General features: G+C 44.5%; 1 protein-coding gene across 1 annotated transcript; it reads left to right on the top strand.

Moving 5' to 3' along the window:
• Positions 1–4,630: 4,630 nt before the first annotated feature.
• On the top strand, positions 4,631–13,068 carry LOC135904892 (uncharacterized). Its single transcript, XM_065435881.2, has 3 exons — positions 4,631–4,985; positions 6,108–6,213; positions 12,211–13,068. Exons 1-3 carry the CDS (start codon positions 4,663–4,665, stop codon positions 12,376–12,378), a joined length of 597 nt encoding a protein of 198 aa, XP_065291953.2. The 5' UTR covers positions 4,631–4,662; the 3' UTR covers positions 12,379–13,068.
• The last annotated feature ends 4,572 nt before the right edge of the window (positions 13,069–17,640 follow it).

The following is a 17,640-nucleotide window of genomic DNA, read 5'->3' as shown; positions in this document are numbered from 1 at the left end:
CACCACATTTATTGATCATAGGTTGTGCAATTCATAAGCATATTATACAAGAACTCAATGATAACAAAATTATTTCGCATCAGCATCTTGGTTTGAGGTATTGTTTTTCCACTCTTACGCAAATAGCTAAATTATCTCGCGACGTTGCAACTACAGTGAATAAGTTCACTTTTGTTGACTATCCCAAAACGTTCGAAAAAGTATGTCATTGCAAGGTACTTATCAACCTTGACACTATATTTAGAGGCACACGTGGGAAATATTTGCTTGGCTGAATGAGACATTCCTTAACTCTGCGGTCTCAGTTCGTCTCATTTATTCAATGGAAATAATCGTCAGTCGGCGTTTCATCCGGCGTCCCTTAGGGCAGCGTACTTGGGTCTTTTTTATTTATTATTTACACTTATGATGTCGTGAGCGTTGTTTAGTACTGCAAGTAACTTCCGTTGATGTGCAGATAATTGTGTATTCTACTGTGATATCATTATTGTCAGTGACGTCGTGAATTACATGTTTTATTCATTTTGTAACTCTAAAGAAAGGACGCAAAAGTGTCCGACGATTGCGATACTTCCTAATGCGAAACTTGAGCGCCACTCAATATGTGTTTTACTTCGAGATGTACTAAGGCAAAGAATTTGAGACCGAAATTAACGCACTGACTGGCAGTGCGCCAGAGACTTACTACATATAGCTCTCGCGTGTGGGGCAGTGCGGTCATTACTTTAGGATAGAGAGGGACGATATGGGAACGCTGGTATGATGAGAGGCATTTGAGCCAGCTGTGGTACAAAGCGACGACAAACACGCAAGCAGTGGTATAGTGCGTTTGCGTGGCTACGCCGAGGGACGCCGACGCTCAACCGAAGAACGGGCGCCTAAGAGCAGCGCTCTAAAACACTAAAGGAAGACGATGAGGATAGCAATTGGGGGTTGTTGGTACGGCATTTCTTATTTTGTTATAGCGCAAGCTTGACAAGGACAAAAGAAGGCACATCTGACACTGTGTGTGTCAGATGCGCTATGCGTGTCAGATGTGCCTTCTTTTGTCCTTGTCAAGCTTGCGCTATAACAAAATAAGAACTAAAGGAAGAGGCCCATAAATGCAAGCTAGCAGCTTACATATTCCTTGTGAGGTCCGCTCTCGTGTACACATTTGTTGTCCTGTCAGATCACTGGCGGCGCAGTTGGCGTAGGAAGCGGGATGCGGTGCTGAAGCTAGCCTAAGATCCTCGCGATTCCTCAACTTCTATGCATGCTGACATGTAATCAGTTCAGCCGTTGGCACTAGACCCACGTGTAAAAGGATTCTATTGTTGGTAATAATTGTACATGCTTCTGTTTAGTTCAATGTACCTCTGACACTTAAAAGATATTCCACACGAAGAACAAAACTAAATTATATTGGAATATTGCTTCTGTTACATTTTACTTATATATAGCTTCAACTTTTCTTTCTTGCCATTTATCATTGCAATGCGGAATAGCCTTAAGGGCTGCGAGAATTGCCGCCTGAGCATTTCGTGAAGGGACTCTGTCTATATCTCACAGGTCGTTTGTATGTGTTTTTTGTATTACTGTACTTACCTACTGATGCTACGTCTGAGATATGAGAAAGAAGTATTTGCCATTATATATAAAATACAGATGCCAGTTATTTTTCGGTCTTGGTACAGAATGTGGGGCATAGCCCGTGCCAACAAGGGCAGTCTGTTATTCTTTCGCCAGTCAGGCCTTATAACCATTCTGTAATATTTTGTTACTGATCTGGGCTTGCTATGCCTAATTATTCCTAGTTTCTTTTTTTGCTTTTGTCTTCACGTGCTTCCATATTCATTTACTTTTCATGCCATCTCATTATCTGGAGTCGCAAGCGCATATAGAAGCGCTGATGTCTTCAGCTTCTATTATGCTCTTTCTCTCAAAAGCATGTTTCCGGCTTTGTTTTATAGTGTTCATATCCCATATTTGTTCCTTGCATTGTTGTTAACCCGAGCGACTTGTTGTTTTCTTTATTTGCGCGTACTGTTGTTGTATTGCTTTGCGCATGCCTGTTATCTGAGGTTGCTGCATGCTGATTTTTTTCACATGTTTACGCCCTCCTTCTGCACTGTAAACAAAAGTTAGCCGACATTGGGGTTTTTGCGGCTCATGAGCTTTGAAGACTACCTTGCACCAGAAAATTACTCTGGCATGCGGCAGTAAAATGCGTTACATTACATCGTTTTACTACCACCTCTGAGAAACGTAGTAAAAGGATGTCATGAGCCGGCTTTACGACGTACAGAGTTTTAGATCAGGTGACCAAAAACCATCTATTGAGAGTTTAAAACCACGTGATCTGGAACCAACCTGAAGATCACGTGATTAAATACTACCACTTTACTCCCCAAGGTTGCAAGCTCCGCCCAATCCAGTTAAGCCTACGCTCGGCGACAGGCACGGCCGCGGCAGGAATGGTAAAGATCGATGCTGTGGCGGTGCATCCACCAGCGGAACGGCAGAACGTTGGAAACTTGGAACGTATGTATACTACATACGTCGCGTAAGAGGTGTCTCAAGTGGACGCGGCTTCCTGCCGGCGCGCCGCCCGTTGCACGACCGACGAGCCGATCGACTGCATTGCGTCAGTGCGAACTCATCGAAAAATAATGTTCCGATTCCGCTCTGCACGGCGAACCGGCGTGGCCATGCTCGCATTCAGCGACAAAAATCGCCTCAAGAATCGTTCCTGGACCGATCCTCTCTACGGCAGGTAAATATCTTGCCGTTCGCGAGGGATACCGCCATCGGCCGGCAGCCTACAAACGGCGAGTTGTCGCGTCTGCTGCTCCGGCCGGAAGCAAGCGTGTCGGTCAAAGTTCATTGCCAAGCACAAGCCCACTTTTTCATGCTTCTACGAGCGAGAAAACGACTGTTTCTTGTCCACTTTGAAGCTGTGAACGGAATCGTCACGACCCACTGTAGCACAAAATAAACAAAACGTTGGTTAGTTGTAGTGACAGTCAATGGAAAGCCTCACGCACTAGAAATAGATGCGATCATGTCGAGCGGTCTCGCCAATTCAAGGTGAGGGCACATAATCTCGTAAACACCACAGCTAGCGCTGTAGGAAGCGTGTATACGAGCGGTGATCATGAATTTGTGCTCAGTAGGCGTCAAAGAAGCCCGTAGGCCATCCACCATTGCAAGCAGACGGAGGTGCACGGACGGCGCGCTGATGGGCTCGTGTTCGCCAACTAAAGCGGGAGACACACGGTCCGATTCGGTGTCCGATCCGGCGTCCGACGCGCCTGAACGGCAGCCGGAATCGAGGTCTTTTGCCGTGCCGAAGCGCCGGATCGGACGTCCGGCGTGCGACAAACCGGGAGAATTTTCATCGTCCGATGTGTCCGACAACCGCACACTCCGCACCGTCGTTTGGCCGCAGCTGATGTGACGTTCTCTGACGTTCCCTCCACGGAGGCGGCGCTGGCAGGCCGGTTTCTCGCCGTCTTTTTTTTTTTTTCCCTTGCCTGCTGCAGTTTGTTGCCGACACGAAATAGTTACCAGTTCAATAAAGTTATCTCGAACATGTGCTCATGATGCAAAACAGCGCCTAGTACACTAGCACTAAGCTACCGTCGAAATCGGGAGCCGCGACGCGAGGGCCTTTCCGCGGACAAACAGCACACACCGATCTCTATGCACCGACCGTCCGAGCGAGGCTGCTCGCTTCGCTTGCACGTTTGCCCTTCGCAACGACTGCGTCGAGTAAACCAATTGTATTTGATTACGGGCTACCTAAGTGCACAGCGTTAATTGTTTTGGCAAAAATAAGCCCGCTTCATCGAGCTCGGGCTGAAACAAGCGCCGTCGGCCGCAGCGTCCGCCTAGCTATGCCTGCCGGCCGTATCGCTGGCTGTTACCGGAGCCGTCAGTGGACAACGCGCCGTCGTGAAGTGTTCTGTCACTTGCAGGGGCATAATTTTATTGACCGTGTTCACGTAAAGCGAAGCAGTGTTGTGCAGAGTTTTTATATTGCGTTTCTCGACGTGAATCTGAACTCAAGCTGGGGGGGGGGGGGGGAGGGGGAGGAGGGCTGGATCTGGGCGGAGCTTACGCGCCGCTCGACCGTTCGGATACACGCACGTTGGATCGGACGCCGAATCGTACCGTGTGTCCCCTGCTTAAAGCTCGCTCATGGTTCGGCGTTAGTCCCTGTATATTCTTTATAAATAAGGAAGCCTACCTAGGCACTGTAAACCCAACAATTGGGGCCTAAATGCCTGCCCTCCTCCCAGCTACAGTTTCGTTTGAGCGACAAAGTCTGATTTCGAAGGCCGTGCTTTTGCAAACTGCATGCGACTGAAGCGGTTGCGAATCTTGAAGGCGACATCCGCTTCGTTTTTTTTATATATACAGTACATTTTCTTAAACTGCGTATAAAAAAGTGCATATTTATACAAAGTTAACACTTTTGGACCCAAGAAATTTGTTAAAGTGTCCCTACCGATTGTTAGGAAAAAAACACGTAATTTTCTCATTTACGACACATTTTTCTAAAAACCGCAGAGTGGCGCCACTGCAGTATTTGTTTGGTCGACATACCACGTTGGCTGTCAGAAAGGCACACTGCAGTAAGGCGGTATTTGAGTTATATTTTAGAAGTGCCTAGACAAAATGTGCTCCTTGTCGTGTGCAGTAACCATCGCAAACCCTCCGGACTCGTGTAACGCCGTTAGTTCGCCGTGTGTTTCGTGCGATCTACCAGTGTCGACAGTGAGTGTCTTACTACAGCGCCCGTCCGACCTGCCTTTGTTCTGCCCACGCTCCCGTGAAAAGTCTGGTACTGGAGCTTCGAATCGTAGTGTATGGAAGGCTGTTGAAGGTTGTGCTTTTGTGGAGCTGGAGTTCATCGGAAGTTCTACAGTGCTTGCGCCAGAAAGACGTCGGTGCCTCGGTACCTTTGAGACGAAGGAGCGTTGGCCAAGTCTTTTTGAAAGGTAAGCAAGTTTGGCCCTTGCGCGCATTCTTGAACTTATGATTTACGTAATGAACGTTGTGTACTAGCTAGAGCAAAGCGCTTTCTGATCGTAGGTTGGCCGTCTTGCTGTGCACATTTAGCAAGCAATTTCACGAAGGCTTCCTCTGATATTACAGCGTACTTGCATTCTGCTGTAAAATATATGCTACCCGCCTTGATTGCTATGCCTGAATGGGCACACAATTATGAAAACACTGAAAGTTGCTGTTCGTTCGGTAGTTTTCTGGCAAGAAGTTATTCGTTATATATGCATTCCCGCAAGTACAGTACATGTGTAATGTATCCGTCGATGTATCATGGGCTTCGCGCGTTGGCACACGATTCCTATGTTTGACGCTTAAGCGGATAGAAGCTTGTATGAAGATTTTTGTATGTATACAGTTTGGTTTGGAGGACCACGTCGCGAGAACCTGCGTATTGTTTATGTTATTGAGTGTCTTCGCGTATTTGTCTTCTATGTTGCAAAACCGACATACGCCGATATTACAGTAACGAAGTTTATTTTTAATCGAGACATTTCAGACACCGGCCTTTAAGAAAGACATAGACCAACCAATTCTTACGAACGGGATGCCAGCTCTTGCAATCGTAGGTTATACGGGAGTGCGTAATAAAGTAAGGACTGCGATTTTGTAGCGATACTTACCCCTCGATTCTATACCACTCTTGTCGCCCACCGCAAACGACCGGCTGTTCCAGTACGTAGCACGGGCTGGGGCGGCGGTCAGACCACTAACGAAAAGGAATGGCATCGCTACAAAATCGCGATCTAGCTTTCAGAATGCTTTTCATGTGCTCAATATTTTTGTTTAATCCAATGCGCCACGTTTTACTGCATATATGAGTTTTGTTTTTGATTGTCCTGGTAGCCCGTTGTTGCTGATTTCGTTCCTTCCTGAAACTTCACTTGTTACAAAATATCAGTGTAACCTCCTTAGATTTAACAAAGAGACATTTGTGCAACCAGGCGCAAATTCATGCAGCTGGCTGTGTGAGACTCTTTGCAATTCCACATGACACTGGGAAATCACAAATTCCCAGGTTCACAGCACAATAAATTAAACATTTCTTACTTTTGAAGGCTATGCGGATTCTGGAGGCATCCCTACATCGAGCAGGAACCTGCTGCACTGCTGGAAGCTGGACAGCACGACAATAAAGCACGTGATCTGTGTGCTTTCTCAAAGGTGCGTACAAAACTGGCGCTGCCTTTCGAGTTGTAGGATACATTTGTGTTATATGCAATCATTTTACTGTATTGCCATTTTCAGGATTTCTAGTGGCTGATCACGAATTTTATGTTTTGGTGGAGTGCCCTCAGTTTAATGAATTTACCTAAAGTAGCCTCCTCTGAGTTAAATATAATTGGGCGCTTGAGTAATTATGCCTTATATACTCCATATAGACTATATTAATCTAGCCAAAATGCCTTTTTAAGAACCATGAATTCAGATTTCGTGCCTTGAATAAGGTGCTCTAGAGTGTCTAGAAAAATGCGTTGTACCACCTAAAGACATGGTTTACGCAAAAGTGCCTTAAGCAATGCTTTCGCACAAAAGTTGTATCATCAAGAGTTTCAGAGAAGCCTGTGTGGTCGGTATGAAACATGACAAAGACAGACATAGACCAACCAAATACAACAATAAAAGCAATACATTTTGGCTTCCATATGGAAGCCTTGTTCACAATAAGACTAAAAAAAGTGGAAGTGCATATTTAATTATGTAAGTTTTAGCATAAGATGGGCATGGGTTCCTTGGTTTCAGATAAACGTGTGTCCTGTTGATTGCATCTCCAGGGAATCCGGGTACAGGCATGGCTTCCAATTTCTTTCCTGGCCGATTATGCTAGACACTATCCAGTCACTATTGTGTTTAGTCATTGCTGCATGCTCCACTCCAAGCATTTGATGCCACTCTTTTCTCATCCACATCGTTCTGATGTTGGCGTAGCCATTGCTTAAAGTTGCCCATTGCTCTAATGTAGATAGTATTCATATACACATGTTATGTTTCAAAGGTCAGAATTCATGTCAGTAAAATTTTTGATACGGTTTGTTACTGGGATGGCTACCTCGTTGGTTTAACATGGCTTGTCACTGGGATTGCTCTCTTGTTTGTTTAGCTTCTTGTCGGGTTCTTATGGATTTGATTTTGTGCACAATGAGATGTTACACACACGCCTTGCATACACATGAAAAAAAGCTTTACAGCAGAGATAACATATATGCATGGGCATATATATGTGTCAATAAAATACTCGAGCCTCATTTCTGCCGACAGGAAAAGAAGTTATTTCTCCTCGAGGCCATGACTGCTTGCAATAATGAACCTTCAAGAAACGGTTTTCTTTAATCCGTATTTTTGATATCTAAATGCTTATGTGGCATGTACAAACTGCTTGCATCAATTTCTCATTGGGATGAGGGACCTAAATTTTAAATTTGAGTAATAATTGCAATAAATAACTCATTTCACCTGTCTTCTTATGACTCTAAAATTCTATGCTTCTACCTTGCCAAACCTTTTATGAAATTAGTTTGATGAGGCCCAATATACAGGGCTTTCTAAATTGAAGGTATCAGTACCTATTAAAAACTGTGCTAAGAAAATGCTGCTTGTGTATGTGGTTTATTCATTTCTCAGACAAAAGCTTTACACCCAAGTGCAGTCAGTAAATCGAAAACAAGTGCGTCTTGTTCAATAGTTCTCGAGCACTTGTGCGTCACTATAGTCGGATACAAATTTAGAAAACAGGGGAGGCCCCGCCCAGATTAATGAAGCGCGACGTCCGATTGCCTCCGCGACTAAAATAATCCCGCTCAAAAAATCGTGCTTAGGAAACGCGCAATTCTCAGTATAAATAAAGACTTTGATGACTGGTTTAGTAGAGCTCTCATGTGCTACAACACATGCCAGATCGCGACAGAAAAATAACCCCATGCCTTCCACAACGCTGCCCGTCGTCTGCTCTTTAGCTTCATTGCAAGTGGCAAAAGTAGAAAGAGCAACTCTGCATGGCATTTGTGCTTGTTTACATGTACACGGCCCATTTACTACTCCTGTTCCGAGCTTCAAATGAATCAGTTGCTACTGAACCAGTACTTATATAAAACAATGCATTTAGCGCAACCATTACAAACCCAAGATGCTCAGTGTCAGCGAAAGCACCGTGTTAAAGGTGAGGAGGGAGGTCACAGCTTCGCATATTTCAGGTGGCAAACTATCGACGCCCTCGCGAAAACGCCCACAAAATGTGGAGAAAAGAAGAAGCAGCACGAAGAAGGACACATGTGCGCTGAGGTCGTGTGCACGATTTCTTTCACCACAACGAGATACCGACGATCGAGATCTCACTAACGAGTTCTCGAAGCGTATATTGTGTTATGTTTGTGCCCTGGGATTTGCCTGACGGAAGGCCAGTGCTATGGTTTGTCGACTGTGGAGGCAGCATTCATCCCCGCATGGTGCCTGCCTGCTTCGGACACGACTACGTGCACGGCGTCCACGACGGAAGCAGCCACCGGATCACGGACTGCTATTCGGCCCCTCCCCGTCCCGGCAGCAATGCAACCCCCCCCCCCCCCTTTGTCCGGCGGCGCCCACACCACAAACGACTCCCGCTGTGTTTGGGACAGTTTCCAAAGGAGGGCTTTGTTTCGACCCGGTGCCTTGCAGTTGGTTCCCTTTGTCCTATGCGGGCCATAAAACTTGCCCGGCGCACCATTCTGACCGACCGCCAAATCGTCCGGACGCCGCAGCGCGGTTCAAGGAAGCGCCGGCCACTGAGAGCGGCGTTAGGACCCTGGAGGCTGCCCGGACCCTTTCTCTCACGACCTTGTTTCGTCCTTGGGGACTGTCTGGGGGATCTTTGGACGGAGGGGTGTTATTTAAGCAGCTTGCAGCTGCTCTGTTGGTCTCTGTCCTGATAACGACGACAATATGTAAACATTGTATAAAGAATTATTCGCAGAGAAAACTCTCCTCGTCTCTGACTCTGCGTGAAGCGAGGTCCAGATCTCCTGCCAGCCACACATACCTCGGCAAGCGCAACAATGGATCTCCCATCACTGAAGCGGTGTACTGTGTGTCAAGCACAGCAGCCAAGCATTCTCCCGTGACCTCTCAAATAAATAAGCGGTTCATTTGATGACATATTCCTTCTAATGGAAGCCCAATTCTGAAAAAGCAACGTCCTGCACAGATCATGCTCAATATAAGCGTTGGCATGGAAACGTGCCGAAATGCCGGAAAATCTGAATGCAAATGCAGTTATTAACTTTGAATAACTATGTGGGGCCCGAAATGCTCATTCGGGCAGCCACTGTCCAGCTTCACACGAAAAAGCAGTAGTCAACGTGAATGAAATTGACAGCCACTCTTAGCAGCCTGCACGCCAAAGCACATTGTGCTTTGTGTGCAGTTGTGCTGCCCCTACTGTTTTTTCCAGCCCGTTGAGATGAATAATGCCAATGTCAGAAGGCCCAAAATACTCTATTGGGCAGCCACTTATGAGCATGACGGGCCCTGTGATGAAATAACAGTCATCAGGGCACGCTTCAAAGGCACCTTTAGCAGTCTGCACGTCAAAGCCCAGTCAAGCCGTCACCACTGTTGGTGAAACGGCAGCAATCAATGCGAGAATGACAGCCACTGTTGGCAGCTTGCATGCAAACACACATTCATGTGGTGGCATTGTTTATTTTGGTTACCTGGCCTAGGCAAGTAATGCGAATAAGAGAACAATTATCAAACATCATTAGCTTAGTTAGGCCCAATATACTCAGTCGGGTAGCTATTAATAGCAGTAGTCGAGGGCACGCTTGAAAGGCACCATTAGCAGTCGGCACATCAAAGCGCAGTCAAGCCGTCGCCACTGTTGGTGAAATGGCAGCAATCAATGTGAGAATTACAGCCACTGTTGGCAGCTTGCATGCAAACACACATTCATGTGGTGGCATTGTTTATTTTGGTTACCTGGCCCAGGCAAGCAATGCGAATAAGAGAACTATTATCAAACATCATTAGCTTAGTTAGGCCCAATATACCCAGGCGGGTAGCTATTAATAGCAGCAGTCAAGGGCACGCTTGAAAGGCACCATTAGCAGTCTGCACGTCAAATCACAGTCATACCGCAGCCATTGTTGTATTTGTTTATCTGACCGGGCAAGTAATGTAAGCACATGTAAGCCAATGTAAGCACAATTATTCACCCTGAATAGCTCTGCTAGCATTGTGCTAAAAATTGCTGGGTGAAGTTGAATGTGTTTTATTGAGGCAATTATTTAATTTACAAGCCATCGGCATGTCGATCAACGGCCAGGTTCAGACAATGTCATTTGTGAAGTAATAAATGGTGAAAGTTGCAAAAGCTCTCAGTGCACTACTTCGCTGGGCTCCATTCATTGAAAAATGTCTTTGCAACGGCGAAAGCGTCAGACAGAAATCACACCCCACTGCACATTGTTATTCGTGCTGAAAATTTTCGCCATCATATGTGATAGGCAGCGAAACCGTTTGTTTACTAAGACTGAATGCATGAAAAATGCAACAGCATAGCAAGGTGTTTCACAATATGCAGCCTTTCATGTGCACTTCTGGCTAGCTGCCACATGCACTGACGCATAAACATGAACAGAGGTAAGAGGCAAAGTTACTGTGCAACCCACATGACGCTTTTAAAAAAATGTATCTCTAAACCTTTCTGTTTTGATAGGCGATCAAAATTTGTTTTGAGCAAGTTGGTTAATCACATTGCAGCAACAACACAAGAAACAACGACAGAAAACGCAGCGAGTAGGCAGATTGAGAAGACGAGGTAGACCAGTGAGAAAGGTTTTAATGAGATGGAAGAGGCCAGTCCTGCAGTGTACAGGAGTTAGTGCTTTGAATGAGATTGGCTAATGAAAATGTGTAAGGACTTTGCTGAAAGAAAACTATCAAAAACAAATGCTAATATAAAATGAAAGGACAAATATGAGTGAGTGCAAACACGCATGGAAGCAGGAACGCTGGCAACACAACTTATGCGTGACTGTGCCACAGCACGCATTCTACAGCTTGCGTGCGCGGTGAGCACTGGTGGAAAGAAATCAATCGACGGTGCTATACACAACGCTCGAACACCGCCGTTAGACGCTCGGCTATCTCACTGTTGACAACGATCACTCACGCTAAGTTGACGGCGACAAATCTTTGCATTGGAGGCTTCTTTGTCAAATATTTTCTGTTGAGACGCTCGTAGGTTTGTTTCATGCGCGCACGCTTTTGTAATTTCTCAGAATGGTTTTGCTCCATCACTTTACCCCGTCCGACGAAAAATGCAGCGACACAGTACACGAACTCACCCGCCGCTGACAGCAGGCACCAGACTTTGGCAAACTTTTCTTGTCCTAACTTCACTCAGGAGCGAAATAAAAAAGACATGAAACAAACAGGCAGGATGTGTGTTTGCAGCAGTCGCCGAGGCATCCTGTTTTCAGGCAAAGCGTAACGCAGCATCAGCGATGCTCGCTGCAATGTTTCTTCGCCGGATCACGGCTTAGAATAAACGCACGCGGCACAGATGCCGCATTGTAAGCTCGCAGTAATATTTCCGGCATGATAGACAATGACAAACAGTTTGGGAATTCACTGTGACGAGGCATTGACACGCACAGCTGACGCGACTTGGCCCAGTTCGAAGCCCGGGCGGCCATCTTCGACGGCGGGCCACCGGCCGTCCGGCGCATGACGTCAGTCCAGAGTGCGCACCCATTAGTGGATGCTCGTGTGCATCCGCCTCGGAGGAGTAAACGCCCCTGTTTTTCTACAGTTGTATCCGACTATAATCGAGCACATCTTGACCCTTGGCCTAATACTAAATCGGGCTTGAAGCTTTCAGTGTGTGCTAATCGCTAGAACAGCACCAGATTTCATTCTGTGCCAAGGGGTGGAACGCATTTGCTTAGAGCTAGGCAGATGAATGTCTTTCTTTTGCATTGAAGTTCCCAATACTTTCTAGTCTTAGGTGAAAGTACACAGCTCAGCACAACGCATGTATGGTATACGTAAGGGTACTTTGTTCTTTAAACCGTATCAACAAGAAGCAGCTACTTCCGTTTTTGCAAACCTTACCTTATTTCCTAACCTTTCCTTGATCAAAAGTGTAGAAAATTAATCTGTGCTTGTTCTGTTGTTTCACAGGTAGACATCGGCGACGGTGTATATGGTGAAAAGGGCCTGCTGAAGAGGCTGCGCCTGGATGCTAACAACTCGGGCTTTCAGTTTGCGGGGGGCCTCCTTAAGGCTCCTTTTACAAAAGAAGAGGTTGAAGGGAGGCGCTACACATGGATGTGCAGCGATTGTTTGTGACAGCGTCACTGGCCTGCCTTTTCGCTTTGTTCTGGGTTTTCCACGTTATCTACTCGAAAAAGGCCCACAGGATTTTGACATTTATTGAGCACTGCTTTCTGGATTTTTGCTACACAAAGCCGCAGGTGAAAGCATTGGATTTAGTCAATTTTTACAAGAACTATTGCTAGGCAAAAAAATTTTCAGATGCATATCAAGAAAGTTTCTGTCAAAATTATTTTGCCTAACAAAAGCACTCGTGGGTTCTGTGGCTGACAGGTTGCCCAAGCCATGTAGCACAGTGCTTGCTTTAAAGGGACACGAAAAAGAAAATTTATTTGAGCTTTATTAAATCATTCTTCTACAACACCGAAAAAACAACTCCCACCATGAGAATTGGCTTGATAAGCCAGATAACTTGCAAAAACGAAAACTGGTGTCGCCACCACCACCTTATAGTTCCTGCACCAGCTCGCTGTGATATGGAATTTGACGGTGTCTGTTCGGGTCTAGCTAATGTTCTACTGGCCAATATTGATGAATTCTGTTGTAAAGGTGTCAAAGAATATACTTAGTTGAAGTATGACTCCACACTGATGTGCGGGCACTGCATAAAACTTGAAAAATGAAAGTTAAATCTTCATTTTCTCTTCTAATAATCCTCTTATTGCCACAATGTTCATGAATACAGTCCTGAAAGATTGTTTTATCAGTATAAAATGATTTACTGTTTCACTTTAGTATTTCTGTAATGGACCTTCAGCAACAAAATGTGTGTTAGTATTCCACAGGTATTCTCAGCGGGGGCAAAAGCACCAGCAGCATGCTCAATGATTCTGTACCAGCTGATAACTTGAAGGATGTCCTGTGCCACTAGGATTAGGCCAACGTGGCTCTGTGTTAATCACAAGTGTATTATGCAAAACTTAATGGCCCAGAAATTGGTAATTCAGGAGGGAGTTGAATTAGCAATTTTTTTTTCTTTATCATGGACTTCTCACATTACACTTTGTCACAACGCATTCACTTTAAAGTAACTGGAGAATAAGGTGGTTTGGTATTCAGACATGCCTTCTGTGTGTAAACAGTGTTAGATGAGCAATACAAAGATACACCATAGATGCTGACTGGCAACATGAAGGGGTTTGAGGGCAGCTACAAATATACATCCTTGTAGTCGTACCTATAGCACCATGTTCAATTTGTCACACAAGCATATGGCATCCATCACAACTGCATGCCTAGAAACGGACAAGGGCAACACGCTCAATTCCCTTTTAGTCTATCTAAGAAGCACTACAATTTTTAGGCAACGAAATTGAAATCTGGCTTGTACCCATAAGTACTGCAATACAGTTGTGCAACGTGTTCCTCTTGTGTGGAAAACGGGCTGCATATGTTTTCTTTGAGCACAAGGGGGAGTGGTATCAGTTAGAGCCCCTCCATCCACGTGCCACTGCCGCTTTCTTAAGTAGCGACAACCTTTGTTGTGCGCCGCCTTTTCCCCTCACACCAAATCCGGTTCCAGCATTTCCAGTTTAAAAGTTTCCGGTTCCGGCGTTACCGCTTCCTGAAGTTGTGCTGCGGGAATTTCCGCTTTGACTGCCGATGGTGAGACGCCCACGCGTGCTTAGCAGAGCTGTGGGAGTCACCATGAGAAGAATGCAAAGGCGACAAGCTGTTGTATTCCGCTGAAGTAGTAATTCGTGGTCGCTGTTTTCTAAATGCACGAAAAACGGCAGTGGTCTCCAAGCGCCCAGGCACTACATTCCACTGTACGTTGTCTCTCGTGGCACAACCCGTCGCAGGTTGACGCGAAACAGCGAACACGATCAGATCGCTGATTGCAATAGGCGGTGGTACTTGGATGGAATCGCATTCACAGTTTAAACCGCAGCTGGTGCAATTAAAGCCTCTCCATCGACGCGAAAGTAAACAACGTTAAGAAAAACATAGCGTTACTTCCACTCGGAACAGGAAGCTGCAGCTACGGAAATTCCGCTTGACACCGGAAGCTAAGGGGGTGAGTGGCAGAGGAGCGTGGAGGAAGAGGGTAGGTTGGCGGTACTTAACCTGGTCAGCGGAAACGTGTATGGAGGGGCTTTAGTATCAGTTAATGGCTGTTTTCACATATATGTTTTGTCGTGTGTATTAGCAATCACCATTTTCCTTATCTGAGTGAGGTCATTTTTTAGAAAGTTTGAAAGTTTATAGAAGATGTTGCTCATGGTTGTTGCAGTTTTCTTCCTAACTATCCATTCATTGCACTGTGCACCCATGTCTTGGGCAACTAGCTGTTTGAAGGTCAGTATGCTATCGATGGGTCTAATGGTAATCTCTAGTGCCCTCTCATTTGCTTGTTGCAATACTGAAGAGTTTTGTATATTGTGTCACTTGTTTATTTTCACTGTACTTTAGTTTCACTACATCTTGAATGTGTTGTGATAGTTTTTCTTTTGCAATGAAAGATATGGTGGACAGTTGCCAACACTAATGTGATAGTATGAATGCTTGCTGTATTTATCACAATTGTTTCATTTCGCTGGGGCACTAATGGTCATTAGCAGCAGATGCTAGCTGCCATTAAGTGCAATGTTTTTATGTTGCATAGTATTGTTCATGATCCATTGAATGCACTGCACGCGCATGTTGTGGACAACTGGCTGTTTGAAGAAATTGTCTGCATATTCAGTGGGTCTAATGTGAACATCTCTACTACTGACTTAGCTTCACTACATCTTGAATGTGTTGTGATAGTTTTTATTTTGCCGTGACAGATGTGGTGGGCAGTTGCCGGCACTAATGTGATAGTACGAATGCTTGCTGTATTTACCACATGGTTGTTTCATTTCGTCTGAGGCACTAGTGGCTGTTAGCAGCAGATGTCATTTGGCCTTATGTGCAATATTTTTATGTTGCATAGTTTTGTCCATAATCATCCATTGAATGCACTGCAGACCCATGTTCTGGACAACTGCCTGTTTGAAGGAATGATCTGCATATTCAGTGTGTCTAATGTCAACATCTCTAGTACTGCCTGTGTATTCGTGAGTTAGATTTTGTATTGTGTGTCATTTTGTTTTCACTGTGCTTTAGTTTCACTACATCGTGAATGCGTTAATAGTTGTTTTTTTTTTGCAGTGAGAGATATGGTGGGCAGTGGCCGGCACTAATGTGATAGTACGAATGCTTGCTGTATTTACCACATGGTTGTTTCATTTTGTCTGGCGCAGTAATGGCCATTAACAGCAGATGCCATTTGGCCTTAAGTGCAATATTTTTATGTTGCATAGTTATGTTCATACTAATCCATTGAATGCACTGCACACCCATGTTCTGGACAACTGCCTGTTTGAAGGAATGACCTGCATATTCAGTGAGTTTTATGTGAACGTCTCTAGTACTGACTGTATATTTATCAGTTAGATTTTATATTGTATGTTGCTTGTTTTCACTGTACTTTAGTTTCACTACATCGTGAATGCGTTGATAGTTGTTTTTTTTGCAGTGAGATATATGGTGGGCAGTGGCCGGCACTAATGTGATAGTACGAATGCTTGCTGTATTTACCACATGGTTGTTTCATTTTGTCTGGCGCAGTAATGGCCATTAGCAGCAGATGCCATTTGGCCTTAAGTGCAATATTTTTATGTTGCATAGTTATGTTCATACTAATCCATTGAATGCACTGCACACCCATGTTCTGGACAACTGCCTGTTTGAAGGAATGACCTGCATATTCAGTGAGTTTTATGTGAACGTCTCTAGTACTGACTGTATATTTATCAGTTAGATTTTATATTGCATGTTGCTTGTTTTCACTGTACTTTAGTGGGATTGCACATTGAATGTGTTGTGATGTATTTTATTTTGCTATGAGAGATCTAATGGGCAGTTACCAGCCCCCAGTCTGTGTGTTAGTACAAATATTTATTATGCTTATCACAGTATCTTATAAGGCTATAGTTTTGTGATGATTAACTCATGCCTGACTTTTTTATGAGAAACATGTCAGAACTAATAAACAATCCCTCATGCTTGGGATCCATGAAATCGTCTTTGTAATCTTTCAATTGTCTTCGAAATATTTCCACATCAGGCCCAAGAAACTCCAGAACGGGCTTGAAAAATTACTCTCGGAAAGAACCGAGAAAACCTGATGAACGAGGTAAAAAAATACTCCGAGATCAGCTCCAACAAACCACAGAATGGGCTTGAAAAATTACTCTCAGGTAGAGCTACGAAACCTTGATAACGAGGTAAGAAAATACCCCGACATCAGTACCAACAAACTCGAGAATAGGCCTAAAAATAACTCCCAGGAATAGCCTAGAAAACTGGATGAATGAGGTAAAAAAATACTCCCACATCAGAACCAAGAAACTCGCGAATGGGCTTGAAAAATAACTCTCAGGAATAGCCTCTAGAACTTCGTGATGGCAGTAAAAATATAGTCCCACTATCGTCCCTAAAAAACCTTCCCACAGATTAAAAAATTACTCTCGTTTCTACATACAAAAACCTTGGTCAGCATGGTAGTAAATTTTTACCTCGACTGGTACGTAGTAAAAAAAACCCAAAAACGGGAATGCGATACAGGACGAGCGGTTTACTCCCGTTTCGCGTTATTTTTGTTTAGTGTGTGAGCAGTGCCTGTTGTCCAATAATGTTTTTAGGTGGCGTAGCGATTACCACTTTTCCCTTTTGTAGGCGCGTCCATATGGCGTCGTTTCATTCTCCACGGACTGTTCATTGACTAAGTTAACCATATCTACCTTAGTGTTGTAAGTTTCTCATTTTATCTCCGTTCTTTTAGTTGTTCATTTCAACTCTTTCATCCGCCACTTACGCATGCTACTAACCTTGCCGGGATATCTTTCTCTTCGGTTGCCTCTCATTGGGCCTTTCTATGAGCTGATAACCACAGAAAATTATCTTCGCATAACACGATAAGTTGGTAGGCTAGGAATTCGCAAAATAATTTAGTATACAGTTAAGCAAAAGGAGCTTATAATCAGAAACGTTTTGGCCTTTTAATGGCTCATCAGAGTAGATGCCAGCCATTGCTGATGTTGGACGTATTATTAGCGAAGGTGGAAACCCTATGTCCTGAATTTCTTGTACAAGAATAAAGCTTTGCAGATTATACTCAAGATATGTAAGTACTAGAAACGCCACTAAGACTATCAGGATTTTTGAAAATTGGGCTGTCTTAATACGAGCTGGGGCGTTTGTATTGAAAAGAAGTACAATCTAGTAGCACAAAAATTGCAGTAGTCAGGT

The sequence above is a fragment of the Dermacentor albipictus genome, chromosome 3 (assembly GCF_038994185.2).
Source record: "Dermacentor albipictus isolate Rhodes 1998 colony chromosome 3, USDA_Dalb.pri_finalv2, whole genome shotgun sequence".
NCBI lineage: Eukaryota > Metazoa > Arthropoda > Arachnida > Ixodida > Ixodidae > Dermacentor > Dermacentor albipictus.
The sequence above is the reverse complement of the archived record's forward strand: the minus strand, read 5'-3'. Positions and strand labels throughout refer to the sequence as shown.